Consider the following 17,794-nt stretch of genomic DNA (forward strand, 5'->3'; position numbering starts at 1 on the left):
CCCTCTGAGAAGAAAAAGACCTATCTGCCATGATGATGGTGACCTTTTTGCCAAGAGCACAGGAAATCGGTGATGGCAAAAGGAGGCACTTCAGAACCTCTTACCGTTTTCAGAATAAGGGGGCACAACCAGCACAAGGAAACCTTTTCCAATGAAGTGCCTCATTAAGAGGCTAATTTGTGAATCTGCCTAGAGAGATGTTCTATTTTTGTTTCCTGAGCGAATATTTCTCTGTTATTAATGGGTGGAATGAGTTTTCCAAATCACAGCAAACCACTGACAGCCTGATACCATCTATCAGAGATCTCAGGGGAGCTTTCAGTTACAGAGTTCCTCAAGCTAAATCACAAGATCTTAATAAAGACTTGGGCATGCTCCTATAAGGCGATAAGTTCTCCCCGTAGGAAGATCTGGTACTCTTAGAGGCTCTCATAATGTTATGCCTTAATATTATTACAGCTAGTAATCTCCGGAAGTTGCACATTAATTGCAGTATTAGTGTGCAAGATTCACATACTAATTAGCAACCAGCAGTCTATTTTCTTTGTATTCAGTATGTTACACTTTACATATTTCCCCCAGGTACTTCCTAGCTGGAAATGTTGACATTTGTTTGGTCATATGACCTCTCTCTGCCCCCAGTTTTGGGGCAAAACAACTAATAATCATATATTAATTCATTTTTCCTTTGTTTATATCTTTTTTGAAAGTTTCCATTAATCTGTGAAGACTTCCTAGATTGTGTCAAGTCAGCTGGCAGTTTAATAATAGGATTATGTTTTCCAAGATTTAAATTCTCACTTGTTAGCCACAGAACAGACTTGGCTAACAGCTGTAAAATCTAATTTAAGTCCTATTGGCATTAACTAAACAGTTGGAGCACACATTCTGCCTAGCTAGGTTTTATTCTGCTACCACTGTAAACATGTACCATTCTCTTGGAAGTAATAGAGGAAACTGTTAGACGGGATAAATGGAGTCTCCTGGGTCCAATCATGGTCTCATCTCTGAAGCTTAACAAATCTTGTTTACATATTGCAGGGATTATGTCTCAAATCTAAATAAACAGATTAACCCATGTTTACATGCACTAATTCTTCAATTTATATGATAAAATGCAAATTTAAATTAAGTGTATTTCTTGAATCTTGCTTTGCTATTCCTGGCATTGGTTGCCTGCCCTCAGAGTTCAGGGACGATGGCATTATGAGGATCAAAACAGCCCCAATTAAAACAGGTATGGATAAAATCTCACATTCATAACAAGCATACCAGAAGTTATATAAAATCTGTCAATAGAATTAAAAGCAATTTAAACCACAAATATGCAGAGAAAAGCAAGAAACAAGAACAAGGCACAGTAAAAACCCTTTCCACTGAGGAGGCCTCTCTCCCTTCAGATGCACAATTGCAGATACTGTGGCAGACAGGAGAGCCATCCCTGAGACTCTCAAAGCTCAGACATCATCATGTGGGAGAAAATGGCTTTTAAATAACCTGGATGCAAGGCACATATGGGGCTTTATAAGTCATAATCAGCATTCTGTGTTCACCGTATGTCGTCCATGCACCCATCTAGTTTTGGCTCTTTGGATCAACTGAATTTTCCAAATACTATACAGCAGTGGTTCTCAACCTGTAGGTCCCTAGATGTTTTTGGCCTACAACTCCCAGAAATCCCAGCCATTTTACCAGCTGTTAGGATTTCTGGGAGTTGAAGGCCAAACACATCTGAGGACTCCAGGATGAGAACCACTGCTCAACAGTATATGCTAATGTATAAATAGACTTCATGTATAAATTGGATAGTTTTGGGTAAAACTTTGGGGTTCAGCATGGGACTTCTTGGATCTACTTGCAGAAAGGCAAAAGCTCCACTGCCACCTCAAGAAGCTGGCTGTCCCTGGCCTCCACCACCACTGCCATTTTCCTACCCAGGTATTGCAAAACGCCACCAGAGACAATAAAGGAGTTCAGTGCTTCTCTAAATAAAGCTCCAACTCTCTCCACTTCCCCCAATGATGAGGATAATGGAGGAAATTTTGGAGCTTCTATCAGGTTCGCACAACCCTTTCTAATCTTCTCACCCCAGCAGGGAAGCACCAAAAAGCTACTGCTATGGTGGGGAGAGTAGAAGGGATCTGGGGTTTTTAAGGTTCTCCTGAGATGGATTATAGTGAGAGCTTAGTCCATTTAGGGACAGCCAAATGGAGGTACTGCTCTGTGTGCCATGATGAAGTGAGAAAAGACCTCTGCCGCCACCAGGCATGACAAAATGCCAGAAGCAGGACCATCTCAGGCAGCAGTACCACAATGACTCATGTGTAAATCAATGTAGATTTTGGGGGGACTTTTTTGGCATAAATGTTTTCATTTATATACAAGTTTACGTGTACTCATCAAAGGCACCCCTTATAGAGTGTATTATAATAATCCAAATGGGATATAATTTAGACATGTTTCAACATAGGCTGGATATACACTACCCTATACCCCATGATCCAATCCCAGATTATCTTCTTTGAACAGGATTATATGAGTCTACACTGCCAGATAATCTGGGATAAACAGATAATCTGGGATCAGGTCTTGGGATAAAAGGAAGTATAGATCCAGCCATAGCCAGTTTGGTCATCTGTAAGCATAGGTATGGGTGCCCAATGAAAAAAAAGCATTGTGGGAAATTTAAATGGAAGGCCAGATGTAACTGTAGTAGATAACTGACAATCCCCCTCCAATATGAAACTCTACATATTCTGAGGCTGGACCTACATTGCCCTATATCCCAGGATCTGATTCCAGATTATCTGCTTTGGACTGGATTATATGAGTCTACACTGCCAAATAATCTGGGATAAACAGATAATCTGGACTCAGATTTTGGGATATAGGGGAGTGTAGAGTGTAGATGGAAGAGGCTCTTATCTCAGTCAAATTTTTAAAAATGGTGTCAAAAGATAACAAGGAGACGTAATGAGTAAACATTACTCATCACATACAAAGCGCAATGGGCTAGTATTAACAAAGGTAATTATTCCCTTGTTACTTCCTTAAAGTAATATGTAACAGGTAATGCTGTTACTCCTTCCTCATTACTTCCAAGTCTTGATACAGGCCCACAGGTATGTGCTCTGCTGAAAATCCTCTTGCATATGTTTGAGCATCAGAATTGCAAGGTATTCAAAATTATTTCGAGAGAACAATGTAGGTAAATTATGCACAATTTTCCTTGTTAAGCCATTTATTTGCACACAACAGGGATGTGTTCATGCATGGAAGTGGGACTTTTTCTACCCAGAAGCTGCCAGTCTCCTATTGTTTTCTCCAAAGATGCTAAAAAAAACCCCAACATTAAAGGAACAGCTTGATGATGATGATGAAAAATTAAACCAAAACGACAAGGCACTTGATTAAATTGGAAAGTACTTACAAGAATGATAATAAATAATAACCGTGATAATGACAATAATGACTCATATATGCTTACAACAGATCTTTAAGCTATGCCCTGACAAAATAATCAATACTGCTCCAATAGTTCAGTCAAACTGCTCGGGTTCAAGGGGAGGACAATGGAAAAATATCAGGCACCCCAAACCACAAGTTCTGGTAACATGACCCAAGCTGCTTATTCTTAGTGCCAATGTGGCAACTTGCCATGGGATGCAAAAAAACCCCAACAACAACACCCCCCCCCTAGGTTTTGTGTTTTGTTTTGCTGTTCTTCAGCACCACCATCACATAAGGGTGTGTAAAGTCCTGCAAATATCAGCTCCAGTGGGACAGATAACCAAACAATGTTTTTTTTTCAGCCCATCAAAATTCAGTTCTCATTGATACCATCTGCTGTAGCCAGAGTAGACCTTGTCAAATCTAATTCAGTAAAATTATTTGTCTAGAATCAATATTGGCTAAACTGTGGGTATATTCTGTTCACACCAAGAAAATTGACTTATCTTCATAATAAAATAAACTAGATTGAATCTGGTTACAGTTGTTATATGTGCTTTCAAGTTGACTCAGACTGATAGTGACTCTATCTTAGGGACTTTTTAGCAAGATTTATTCACAGGAGGGTTTCTATTGCTTTCCTCTGACAGAGTATAACTGGGGGGGAAATCACCCAGTGGCTCCTCACAACCAAACATGGATTTAAACCCTGGTCTCCCAGAAGTCCAGCACTCCAACTGTGAAGTCTTGGCTCTGCCTTTTCCTCTCCTTTGCTTCAGTTCCCTCTGTTTAGGTTTTCTTAATAGTGTAGATACCTCCATTTGTATTAGTTTTGGGATGGAGCATAAAATCCCCCTAGAGGCCAGCCTTAGTTGGTCTGTTCCATTTGCCTGTTCAGAGCTTCCTTGCTAGGCTCCTTTTTCTTTCTGCATCAGAGCTACACTAATTAGAGGCCTGGCCATTGTCTGGTGATCTTAGGCCCAGCAATCCAAAACAGGCATCCTTAGCAATACTAAACACGGCATTTAGCAGTATTCATATACCATCAGTCCCAGTGACAACAGAAGCTTGTCAGCCCAGGTTTCACAAAGTAGAAGACCAAGACAGCTTATAAGCATCATCTTATTATTCATCACTTTACATAAGAGGCAAAAGACTTTCAAGGATCCCAGAGAGATGACTGCAACCAGCAACATCTCCTTTCGTAATGTATTGTTTTAAGTTATCTTACAATAGCCCTGGGTGGAGTTAGCCCTTTGTTTTTCCTGTTTTCAATAAACTCATTTTGGTTAACTTTCACCTTGCCTAAAGTGCCTCTATATGTTAAGAGTCTTGATCTTAATAGAAGGTATACAGATAGCTCCTGAGTAAAGCCAGACACCATAGTTTTGCCAAAGGCTTGGGTGTGCCATCACACCAACCACAATATGATGCTAACATTGCCACGATTTAACTTGAATTTCCAGGGTTATATCCTATGAAATCCTGGAATTTGTAATTTGGCACCAAAGGAGATTTTTGGCCAAGAATTCTACATACTCCCTAAATTGCAGATCTCAGGCTTCCATAGGATGTAGCCTTGACAATTCAGCTAGAATCATACTGCTATATCAAAAAGGGCCCTTATAATCTACCCAAAACCACAATTTATTAATTTTAGCATTCTCTATTGATAAAATAGTATATTTTAGGATCACACTCACAAGCACACAAATACTTTAAGTGTTCATAATAACCCATACACTATTGCACTTTCTGAAGCTTTCTAGTCTCATCAATGCTATGTAGGATTTAGTAGTTGTTTTGCCTGAGTGTGCTCACTGTTTCAAAATGTCTCCCCTGTTACCCTCGATAAAGAGACCAGATCCTGTCTAATCTTGGAAACTAAGATGGGCGAGCCTTGGTTAGTACTTGGGTAGAAGGCTGTCAATGAATGCCAGGTGCTTTAGGCTACATTTAAGAGGAAGAAACTGGCAAAACTACCTCTGAGGATTCCTTGCCTAAGAAAATCCAACGAAATTTATGGGGTCACCATACATTGACACACACAATTTTATATACCAGTACGTATCTTGGTATAAGAGTGCCTGGGTGGTCAAATCTTGGCACTGGAAAAACAATGTTCATATGTCTTATTATTAAAACTAGTTAGTAAGACACTATAATGAGCTGTTGATATTCAGATTCAAAGTTTGTGATAGAACCAGCAAGACCAGAAAACACTAAGGGAAGATGGTCACTTATGGCAAAGTCATCAATGACAAACTGGGAAATTGAGCTCAAAAGGTGTGGAGATGCCAGCACAAAATGGCCGAAATGAAAGTAAAGCCATCTGCATTGGAAAACTTCAGCAACTCATGAAGCCGAAGTTTGCTAAAGTGCAATGCAAATTTAGCTACATTAAGGTCTTTTGATAGATGAGCTGCACGAGTAAATAGAAATTGTATAGCATCAGGATTACAAATCACATTATCTTATAAAGAATGCACACAGTTGCCCACCCTGGCATTGAAATCACCAGCTAGAATTATTTCCACAAGGGGAAAATTATTTTCTAAATCTTCAATGTAGGCGGTAAATTTTTCCCAAGTTCTTAGCAAAATGTTTTGATATAAACATTTACTATGATGTAAGAGATTTTTCCCAAGTGGAGATGAATTGCTTGAGCTAAAGGAGGGTAGCTTAGGAGAGCTGTACAATCAATACATCTAGAAACAAAGGTAGCTGTTTATAAGTTGTCTTCAAACTGCTTTCAACTTATGGTGACCCTAAGGGGAGTCTACTATGGGATTTTCTGGAGCTCAGAATGTGTGACTTGCCCAAGATCACCCAATGGGTTTCCATTGCCAAGGAGAGAAACAAACCCTGGTCTTCAGAGTCATACCACTACACCATGCTCAAACCACTAAATCACGCTGTTTCTCTCATTATAATGGGCTCTCCGGCAATTATATTATACATTGTCATTGACATATCCAGCCCTTTGGGAAGTTGAAACAGGGGTCCTGATGCAGTCAAGCATCTTTAAAGATGCAAATTGGAGTCAAACACAGAAAACAGTGGGGTTCTGTTGATCCCTTCAAAAAGGGTGAAGAGTACTAATCAGACCCATAGCTTGGCTGGCCACTGTTTACAATAAACAGGAAAAGAGTTAGGCTGTAATTTTCTCACATAGCATTTGAAGACAAAAGGAAAAGTTGCCAGCCTCCATGAATTTGTAGTTTTGGGACAGCAAAACATAGGCCAAGCCGCAAATGGGCCAGATGGAGGGCATGCATGAACTTGCTGTTCTCATACACAACCAGGCAGATGTATTAGAAATAATAGAAATTAAAGTATTAGTGGCATCCAATAGTAAAGGGTAAAGGTTTCCCCTGACGTTAAGTCCAGTCGTGACCGACTCTGGGGGTTGGTGCTCATCTCCATTTCTAAGCTGAAGAGCTGGCGTTGTCCGTAGACACATCCAAGGTCATGTGGCCGGCATGGAACGCCGTTATCTTCCCGCTGGAGTGGTACCTATTGATCTACTCACATTTGCATGTTTTCGAACTGCTAGGTTGGCAGGAGCTGGGGCTAACAGCGGGCGCTCTTTCTGCTCCTGGGATTTGAACCTGGCACCTTTTGGTCCGCAAGTTCAGCAGCTCAGCGCTTTAACACACTGTGCCACCAGGGGCCCCAGTGGCATCCAATAATAGATAATAAATTAAGTCTTTGAGAACGCATGTACAAAATGTTCTAATCTATGAATCTTGGAATAACATACACATAAGCTATCCAACAAGTTTTATATGTCTCATAAGGCTACAACAACAGCTTTTGGCAATATAAACATATCAAAATACATACCTACATAAGGTGCCTTTATATATGTGTGTGTGTATAGAGAGAGGGGGGGAGGGAGAGCTTGTGTAGGTATATATTTTGAGAGAGAGATGTCTGCATTTTAAAATTGATTGCAGATTAATGCCAAGTGTCAAATAACATGCAAAACTGTCATGGATCAGAAACAGACTCATCCAACTCAGTAGTTATCATAGTACATGTGGTACATAAAAATGTTTGATAAATGGTTTCAAAATATGCTTGGATTTAACAGAAGAAGGCCAAATTTTGCCACAAAAGGGCTGCCATAAGTCAGAAACATCTTGAGCCACAACTAAGACATTACTATTGAAAAACACTTGAAAACAGCACCCCCTCCCGTTGAAAAATATCTGCTCCCTCCCCTCCTCGCACAAGTTAACTACAAAGAAAACTGTTGATATTTTTCCAGAAGCTCAGTGAATTCTCACATGAGGAAGATGCCTGCCTTGCTAAGTCAAATAATATGATGATAATGAAATTATTATCAGCATTACCGCTCAGACACAGTAGGACTTACTAGGGATTAATAACACAAAGAAAACACTGCACAACCTTTATGAAAGCCTACATCCACCTGAGCTCTCCATGAATCAAAAATGCCTTGTAGAGTTTGCCTGTACACTTCACTTTGCGTAGACATCACCGGAGTAGCTCTCGGATTCTCCAAATTTGATTGAAGAACTTCCCCCTCAAGCTTTGTCTTTTAATAATGCAGACACCCAGGAAAGCAGTGTTCCCTTTTCAATTTTCTACATTGTTTTAAGCTATCGCTATTTTCTCCTCAGTTGGCTTTGTCCCTGTAGGTGCAGTCGCAATTAGCTATGGCCCTAATTTATAATAAAGAAAGCAAGGACCTTGCAAAATACTCCAGTTATCGGTGTCTCTCATGGTGAAGAGCTTGTTGAAATTCTCACTATGAGCCTCAAGAAATACCTGATATGTTGAAAAAATCCCAAACATTTCGCTTTGTTATAAACAGATTATCATCGTGTAATTCAGGAAAATTGCTGATTTTAATTGAAGTAGCCAGAGATTTATGAAGCCCACCGCAGCTTTTTCTATTGATGCTGTAAAAGCTTGCAGGAAGCCAGGCAGCAGTTCTTACACATACTCCACTACTGACCCAGTTTATGGTTTCATCTCCTACACTCTATACTTGTTCAGCTTCTTTGAACCAGTGATAAGAAACATGAACCTGGGGATACTGATTCTACTTAAAAAATCCAGCCTGCTCTGATTGTAGGCAAAAATTGAGGTCAAACAGCCTGACTGGGGTGAAAACATGACAAAGGCAGAATAAACATTGTGGATAAATGCAATGAATCCAAAGGCATGTTTTCTCCATGTATGGTTTCAATATAAACAAGCCCTGACAAAACCAGTTTATTTCCCCACTATTATCTCTTTATAGCTTGAGGTTTGCATAAAAGTCAGATTCAATAGCATTACATGAGACTCTGTTCGATGTGCATGCCTTTTACATTTGCAACCCCCCAGACTATAGTCAGTTAAAGGCAAGGCCAGTGACTACTACCTCTTCCTTTTGATCCACATGGGAACTGATGACATTGAAAGGCATAACCTTCAGGATATCACAAGGGATTATGAATCTCTGGACAAGAAGCTGAAGGACTTTGATGCACAGGTTGTCATTTCATGTAGCCTCCTCGTTGAAAGACAAGGCTCAGGAATGCAATGAAGAACAGTGACTGTGGATAGTGCTGCCAGGAATGATTTGGTGTCTTGGACCATAGTCTGTGGTTTCATGAAGATGCTAATAATGCTTATATTCATAGGTTTTTTTGACAAGTGGTGGGTTCTACTTCACAGCAGTTGCAAGAATCTGATAAAGAGGGCTTTACACTGAGTTATGTCTAAAAAATAAGGAAATGGCAGAGTCACTTGGTGGAAAAGATGGCAAAATGGTAGCAGGAAACAGAGAAAAGGCAGAAGTACTCAATACCTTCTGTGCCTTGGTCTTTTCCAGTGTGCATTCGAATAATCAATGACATGACAGATCCTTCTTATAGACACATCACTTTTGCACTTTATCTTTCTTCCTACCTCATCCTACCCCAAACTCCCCCAGACAACTCTTTGACACTTTGTTCAGGCACTTTATTAAATGGTCTTGAAACTATGCACTTTCTGATCTGACCCCCCCCCCCCCAACCTATCCATTAGTGGTGATATTTGTTTTTACTATTTTATCTTTTATCTGGTTATTATGATGTTTTTGTATTACTGTGTTTTAATTTGTTTATCTTATTTGATTTGAATTTAGCTATTTATACATGTTTTAACTTGCCATACTTTGTTCCTGTTTTGGGGCTTGGCCCCATGTTAGCCACCCCGAGTCCCTTTGGGTTGATGGAGGTGGGATAGAAAAATAAAGTATTATTATTATTATTTTATTATGACACAGCAAACAAGATAGACATGCTGGATTTCGTATCACAAAATCACAAGTCGGACACTTCCCAAGTGTCTAGGACTGTGTGATGTATTTTCGGATGATGCGTGCAGATCCCAGTAGGGTGGCCTTTTGCAGTTGGCAGATCGTAATTTTGACAGTGTCTATTGTTTCCAAATGCTGGCTGAGATCTTTTGGAACGGCACCCAATGTGCCCATCACCACCGGGACCACCTGTACTGGTTTCTGCCAGAGTCTTTGAAGTTCAATCTTGAGGTCCTGATAGCGGCTGAGTTTTTCCTGTTGTTTTTCGTCAATGCGACTGTCACCTGGGATGGCGACATCAATGATCCAAACCTTTTTCTTTTCCACAACTGTGATGTCTGGTGTGTTGTGTTCCAGAACTTTGTTAGTCTGTATTATTATTATTATTATTATTATTATTATTATTATTATTATTATTATTATTATTATTATCTAAAAGGAAAGCAGCACTCAGTAAACATCACAAAAATGTGGATCTAAGGTACAGATGATGACAGATCCTCATAACTTTTTTTAACAGTCCCATCAAATCATTGACATTATCTTTACAACAATAACTCTAATGATTTGCACAAGACCATTATGTCAGGAATGGAAGAGACTAGAACCTGGATCTCCCAAATCCCAGTTGCACATTCTAACCAGAATACTACATTGGTCTTAGTCTATTGAACAACATCAATGAAGTCTATTGAAAACATATGCCATAAGGGTTGTCATCTATGTGCTTCCAAGCTTTGGCAGATGAGCTTCCAATTGTGTACATTACTGAATTTGTACATGATTAACATTTGGGTGATGTATGATTTCTGTATGGCTAGATCTATATTGTCCATATAATGCAGATCAAACTACATTATACTGCAATGTATATCCAGCCTATATTGTTGAGCTGTGGATTGATTTTAAATGAAGTCAGCTCTTTTTTCAAGCACTGGATTCCTCAAGACCCAGGATTGGCTTTTTTGTAAAAAACCTGCATCATTGGGGATCAGGTTATGTTTTGGATTGCCTTCTTCCATATAATCTACCCCATATACTGAGATCCTCTGGAAGACATTTACTTCCGTAAGCTGGCAACTGATAGCCAGAAGATTATTTCTTCATCAGCTCCCAAATAGTGAAATAACCCGACAGAGGAAATTCAATAGTTGGATGTGCTGTCTCAGTTTAAAACAGCACTAAAGATCAATCTCTTCCAGCAGGCTTATCCAGATGATAGGAGCCACGATGGTGCACTGGGTTAAACCCTTTGTGCCAGCTGAATTGCTGACCTGAAGGTTGGGTTGCTGACCTGAAGGTTTCCGGTTCGAATCTGCGAGATGGGGTGAGCTCCTGTCCGTCAACTCTAACTTGTGGGGACATAAGAGAAGCCTCCTAGCTAACATATCAGGGCCTCCCCTGGGCAATGTCTCTGTAGACAGCCAGTTCTCTCACACCAGAAGCGTCTTGCAGTATGTTCTCAAGTTGCTTCTGACACAATAAAAAAATCTAGATGATTTTGAAAATATGAATTTTAAAATTACGAATGGACTGTTTTTAGAATATATGCTCTTTTGAGTGATGTAATCTCTTTTTACTAATTATGTATTTTAAATTGGTGCTCCATATTTTAACTGATAGTATGTATCCATCTGGCTTTAATAAAAACCTTGGTGCATAGAAAGAGTAGGGAAATAAAGTGTTGTTGATAAACTGCTGTGAAGGAACTCTTCAGTTAAGCATAGCAACACCTAGTCCACATAATTCACCATTTGGTAGCACTCCTTATGTGCTTCAAAGCCCCTGTTTCTAACTTGCTGGAAAATCATCCTATGCCCAAGAGTGGATTAATTGGTTCTGAATAATGAGCATTGAAAGAACTGAGGAAAATATTCATTCCTGGAATGTAAATATGGAAGGATAGACATCCAAGCAAAAACACAATTATTTTGGTGGATGCCCTTAAGCGGACAGCTACTGTTCTATGTTCCTGGTTCTTCCACTTGGCCTGCCCACAACCTACACACTTATATGATCTCCCATTGCACCGTTGTTAATCAGAAGCAACAATTTCAAATTCATTTGTTTTGTGAGAACTACTTGCACTGAGCTTGCAGGACTCATTCGACTCACAGCCATAACTCCACTGTGCCTAATTTTGACTCCTCAGCCCCCGGGGAAACAACCCACAATTCATCCAAAGGAAGGACTTTGATAGAAATACTGCCATGTTGACCTTACCAAGGAGCTGTAAAAGAAATATTTCTGTTTCGTTAAAGGATTGAACCATAACAATAGAAAAAGATGCTGTCCTAGAAAGCCTTCTTATAAGAGTGAGACTCGGATTTCTAAAGGCCCAAACAATGGAGTCTCTGTTCAATCCATGCTGGTAGAAGAAAGGAAGCATGATGCATAGAGATAGACACACTCTGCAATAGGCGAAAAGGCTATTTTCATTCCTCCTATAGGATAAAAAGATAGCTAAGACTACCATAAAGATCCACTGCTCCACATATTTTGTGTTATACTTTTGCAACAAATGAATCAATGTCTACTAAGAACTGCTATTTCCACTATCCCAATAAGAGTTTTGAATACAGCATAAAAAATAAGAGTGGGTTAAGAGAAGACCTGGGGCAGCATATATAGAGCCTTCTTCAACCGTGTTTTTGCAGCTTTCAAAACTGCCTTTTCTGGCCAAAAAAGAAAAGGTGAATCACCTGTCCCAGAAATCTCCGAAAGAGGCTATTTATCTTTTAAATAGGCTATAAGGTCTCCTTTTAGCATCCAGAGCAAAAAAAAAAAAGATTTTGTCCCCATTATTTTGCTATTTTGAACAGAAAAATGGCCCATTGATTCCAAGATAAGCAACTGATGAATAGGTGAACATGACCAGAAGATTGTTAGGTTGCTGTGAGCTTTTCGGACTGTATGGCCATGTTCCAGTAGCATACTCTCCTGATGTTTTACATACATCTGTGCCTGGCATCTTCAGAGGTTGTCCAAGAAGATAGTTGTGCTGATAGTCTCTCCATGAGGCTTTGTCCAAGCCTGTAGTTGGCCAGTGAGGAAAACAGAACACTAGATCAGGTTGGACTTTGTTATGTCCTAGTAGGACTCTTCTTTATGAATGAATACCGATGATTTTATTTTAAAACCATTAGTACCTTTATAAATGACTTAGGACATTTTCTCATCAGTGTTATAGAATGGAGGCTATTGTCTGCCAATTGTCCAAGTTGCCCCTGCAGGATTCTGGGAAATGTAGTTCAGTGCGGAGCCTTTGGAATTCTCAGCTAGTGAGGTCCTCAACTTCCCTAAGCTACATTTCCCAGAATTCTACAGAAGCAGATTGGACAACTGATGTCAATTCTATAACGCTGGTGGGAAAACACCCTTAGATGATGGAGTAGATCATCTGCAGATGATACGAGATTAGGGAAACCAGAGTGGTATAGAAGTTTGGCTCTGGAGACTGAAATCCCCACTCAGCCAAGAACACCCACCAGCTGACCTTGGGCAAGTTATAGTCTCTCTGTCTCTGAATAAATCTTGCCAAGAAAACCTTGTGATAAATTTGTTGTAAATCAGAAACAACTTAAAGACAATAACAAGCAAAACCCTCAAAAGACAGGATCAGAATTCTGTTCAGACCAAAGAAAAATGAAATGCACGAATATAGAATTAGTACATTTGGCTTAAAAGCAGTAAATGTGAAAAGGATCTAGAAATTCCAACTAAAAAAGCCAAATCTCATCTGACATCTGGGTACCAAAGTTCAAGAAAGACATCCACAAACTATAATGTGTGCAGATAACAGCAACCAAGATGATCAAAGATCTAGAAACCAAGCTTTAGGAGAAAAACTTGGGGATCTTGGAGAAGAAAAGACTGAGAGGAGACATGATAACTATCTGAGCTGCCCTGAGTCCCACAGGGAGATGGGGCGGGATATAAATAAAATCTGATTGATAGATTGATATCTTTAAATATCTGAAGGGATGTCATGGAGCCAGCTTGTTTTCAGCTGCTCCAACAATGAGGACATGAACCAATGGATTCAAATGGTAAGAAACACCTAAACATTAGAAAGCACTTTTGTTTTACTGTTACAGCAACTCAACAGTGGAATAGACTGTCTTGGAGTGCATCTTTTGAGGTCTTTTAATAGATATCCATTTTTAGGTCTTTCAGGAGTTATTATGTTTTAATATGTTTAAGGGGTTTTAATGTGTATTTATATGTTTATTGATTTTAGATATTTTATACTGTTTTATTCATTTATGTATAATGAGGTATTAAATTTTTGCCTAGACGTATGATGTACCTCTGAGTCCCCCACAGGATAAGAAGAGCGGGATAGAAACAAAGTAAACAAATACATAAATACATTTTAGGTACCGGTATCTATTCCTGCATAGCAAAGTAATGGACCAGGTGGTTCTTGTGGTCCTTTAAACTCTATAATTCTATGACAATGTATAGATGGTTAGATAAGCACATTCAAAACACTGGAAAGGAGATGATCTAGTCCAATGAGAAACTGCTGAATATGTCTAGGCTGGAGAAAAAATGCCTACAAAGAGACATGATAGCTATCAATAAATATACAAAGAACTGTCATGTAGAAAATTGACCAGATTTGTTCTCTGGCTGAAGCTGTCTTAAAAGTGCAGCCAGTTTTCAATAATGCTGTTTTAGGACTAGAACAATTGGTGGAAATGGCCAGAAGGCAGATTTTGCCATGAGGAGAAACTTTCCAATATAAGGAGGTATTTGACAGTGGAACAGACTGTCTCAGGAGGTAATGGGCTCTGCTTTGCTGGAACTATTTAAGCAAAAGCTGAGCAGCCATCTGCCAAGGAAGTCATGGTGGCAGGGATTCTCAAGTAACCAGGTGATTGGATTAGAAAACCTCCAGCTCTAAAGTCAATGATTCTATGGAACAGTCCCAAATGTTTTTTAAATCGTCTAAACTGGATAGGGTGTTTCTAGAGCTAGGTGATAAGAACAGACAGAATTCAGTTATCTGTAACTGTAATTTCAAGGTCTGAGATAATTTTGCAAGGGAATAATAAAAATGACATTACAAACATGACCTAACAAGTTCTATACAGTTATAATATTGGTATATTTTGAGCATTCTTTATTCAGAAATCCAAAATCTGACATACTCCAATGCCTGAAACTTCTGCCACTACCCACCTGTTCTGCTTTCAAGGCACCAGCCAACAGGGTTCTTGCTCACTTGTTCACAAGGTGGAAAGGGGTTGTATTGCAGGCAAGAGGATGGAGAGGGACGCAGGGCTTCAACAGAAATTTGCTGAGATATCCTCAGGCTTCCTCCAGCCTCATGCTTCTTTCTAGCCTTGCAAATATATTCTGTTCTGTGCTACTTGTGTATTGTGTTGGTTGTATTTTGAATAAAATTATATTCAGGCTGCCTGTATAAGTTGTATATGAAATATAAATGAATTTCACATTTAGACTTCACTCATCTACAAGATATTTTATGATATAAATTCAGGTATTCTATAATAATAATATCATCATCATCAACAACAACAACAACAGCAACAACAACCAAAACACATCTGGTCCCAAGCATTTCAGATAAGGGACACTCTAGCACGGAACAGCACTTCAGCAGTTATTTCAGAAGCATCTTGACTGAAATATATAAAGGTTTTATGCCAGTCTCTTAGCCTAAAATATTCTTCCCCCTAATGTAATGGACCTAAATAAGCTAAAGACTTTGGATTATGTGTGATTTTGGAAGCTAAACAGGACCAGCCCTGGTTAGTACAGGCAGGCCCTGAGTTACAAACATCAAACTTATAAATGACTCATATATGGGGGTTGAGACAATAGGAAGTGACAGAAATCTACCCCCAGGAAGGGAAATTCTCTCCTGAAATAGTTATCATGGGGAAACAGTGTCTCAACTGAAGCTTTCTGACCAATCTTTCTTTCCACAGCAAGCCAAATTTTTCAAAATCCACTTATCACAGGGGCAGAAAGTGAGGTGAAATCTTTTGAACAACGACACAGACAACAAAACAAATGCCACAGGGATGTTAACCCTTCCTTATGGTATACAAAGCTAAAAACATATTTATTTGGCTGGAGTTACACTGATTTGATTTACAAACAAATTCAACTTAAGAACAAACCTACAGAACCGATCTTGTTCATAACATGAGGACTGCCTGTACTTGGAAAGGAGACTGCCAACAAATACCAGGTGCTGTAGGTTATAATTTCAGAGGAAGGAACTAGCCAAAACACCTTGCAGTATTCCTTGCAAAAAACAAACAAAACCAAAAACAAAACACTATGCAATTCATAGGATTTCCATAAGCCAAGAGGCTACTTGCTGGCACATACACAAACACACTCAACGAAAACTCCAACAAGTTACATAACTAAATACTTTAAGTGAGTCATAGCAATGACCTACAGTTCAAACACAATGAGCAAAACATTACTATATTCTATTGTAAGACTCCATTGATTGAAAGACACACGCTAATTTCAGTACCACCACCAAGAAAAAAATACATAAGATGCACCAACAATTCTAAGATGCATCCCATTTAGAAATGTTTATATGGGGACAAAGTGCATCTTAGAATTGAAGAAATACATTAGTTTCAAAAATAACTTTTATCTTTGAGCATGATCAAGGAGACAGAAGTAGAACCAAAGTGTGTGAAGCTATGGTTTATATCCTTAGTTCAATATATAATTCAGTATCCAACTCTAACCTTTAAATTTTAATCTAGGTATTTTCCTAGATTAACATTTCAGTAATAATATCAGTAAACTGGAGCAAAGTCATTGCAAGAAAATGACCCAGGGAGCCTGTAGATCTATATTTGACTAGTGACATTAATAATGTTCATAATGTGCAAAGTTCATACCACTTTGGGAGGATGAAGAAATTAAACATATTTGACTTCTTGATTATGTGAAAAACAACTTCCTGTTTGGCAGGAAAAAAGGATAGATAGAGCATGTTACTACCCTGTTTCCCCTAAAATAAGACATCCCTGAAAAATAAGACCTAGAAGTTTTGCTGAATTGCTAAATATAAGGCCTCCCCCGAAAGTAAGACCTAGCAAAGTTTTTGTTTGGAAGCATGCCCAGTGCCTGCCAAACAGAACACCAGAGCATGCAGGATTGGTAAATGTACATACCAGTTGTACATAGAAATAATGGTAGTAATAAGAAATTCTTGATAGGATTACAGTTTGTCTGGTTATGCTGGTTTGTGATGACAGCTACTGTACAGTATATAATAAATGTTCATTTTTTTGTTCAACAATAAATGTGAATTCTTCTTCATGGAAAAATAAGACATCCCCTGGAAATAAGACCTAGCACATCTTTGGGAGAAAAAATTAATATAAGACACTGTGAAACCTAATGGACAGGGCATACTGTGTTGTCTTGCTTAGTTGACAGTACATTTATATTATACTCTGACTGCAATAGCATAATGATATTTGGTGGATAATGTACTTACTTTCCTGTTTAGAGCAACACCATCTTCGCAATCTAGCACTGCACAATCCACTTTGAGTGATGCAATTTTCTGCACCTTTCTGTCATCATCTGCAGGTACATACAGAACAGCCCTCCGAGGTATGTAGCTGCGAGACTGCAAGAAGCAAGAATCAGGCTTGGGAACAAGAACAGCCAGAAAAGAGCTCCTCCTGTAAAAAGACAGAGTCCCCATCAATCTCTAAACCATACGAAACACTTCCAGCTTTTTTTTAAAAAAGCCTTGTTTTTAATTCATAGGTGGACAGAAAAAATGCTCCATTTTTAATGGTCAACCTGCAAGTACAAAGGGAAATTGAATTAATGGCAGGGATACAAGGATAGTATATCCTGAATAGGTCTTATATGTTTCATGTCTCTTACTCTTCAGTTAACATTCTCCTTGTGAGAAGCCAGTTAACATTTGTCTAGTATTGATTTATTGTAACTGGCAAGCTGCTCATTCCAGGTATGTGTGTAGGCGCATGCAAAGAC

At 39.0% G+C, this 17,794-nt stretch overlaps 1 protein-coding gene across 1 annotated transcript in view; it reads right to left on the bottom strand.

Annotated features, from left to right (window-relative positions):
- Positions 1-17,794, bottom strand: part of clybl (citramalyl-CoA lyase) — a 234,877-nt gene that overhangs the window by 76,684 nt on the left and 140,399 nt on the right. Inside the window, exon 2 of the mRNA XM_008106961.3 lies at positions 17,283-17,472. Coding sequence (XP_008105168.1) covers positions 17,283-17,472 — 190 coding nt within the window. The remainder of the gene's footprint in view (positions 1-17,282; positions 17,473-17,794) is intronic.

The sequence above is a fragment of the Anolis carolinensis genome, chromosome 3 (genome assembly GCF_035594765.1).
Source record: "Anolis carolinensis isolate JA03-04 chromosome 3, rAnoCar3.1.pri, whole genome shotgun sequence".
Lineage (NCBI taxonomy): Eukaryota > Metazoa > Chordata > Lepidosauria > Squamata > Dactyloidae > Anolis > Anolis carolinensis.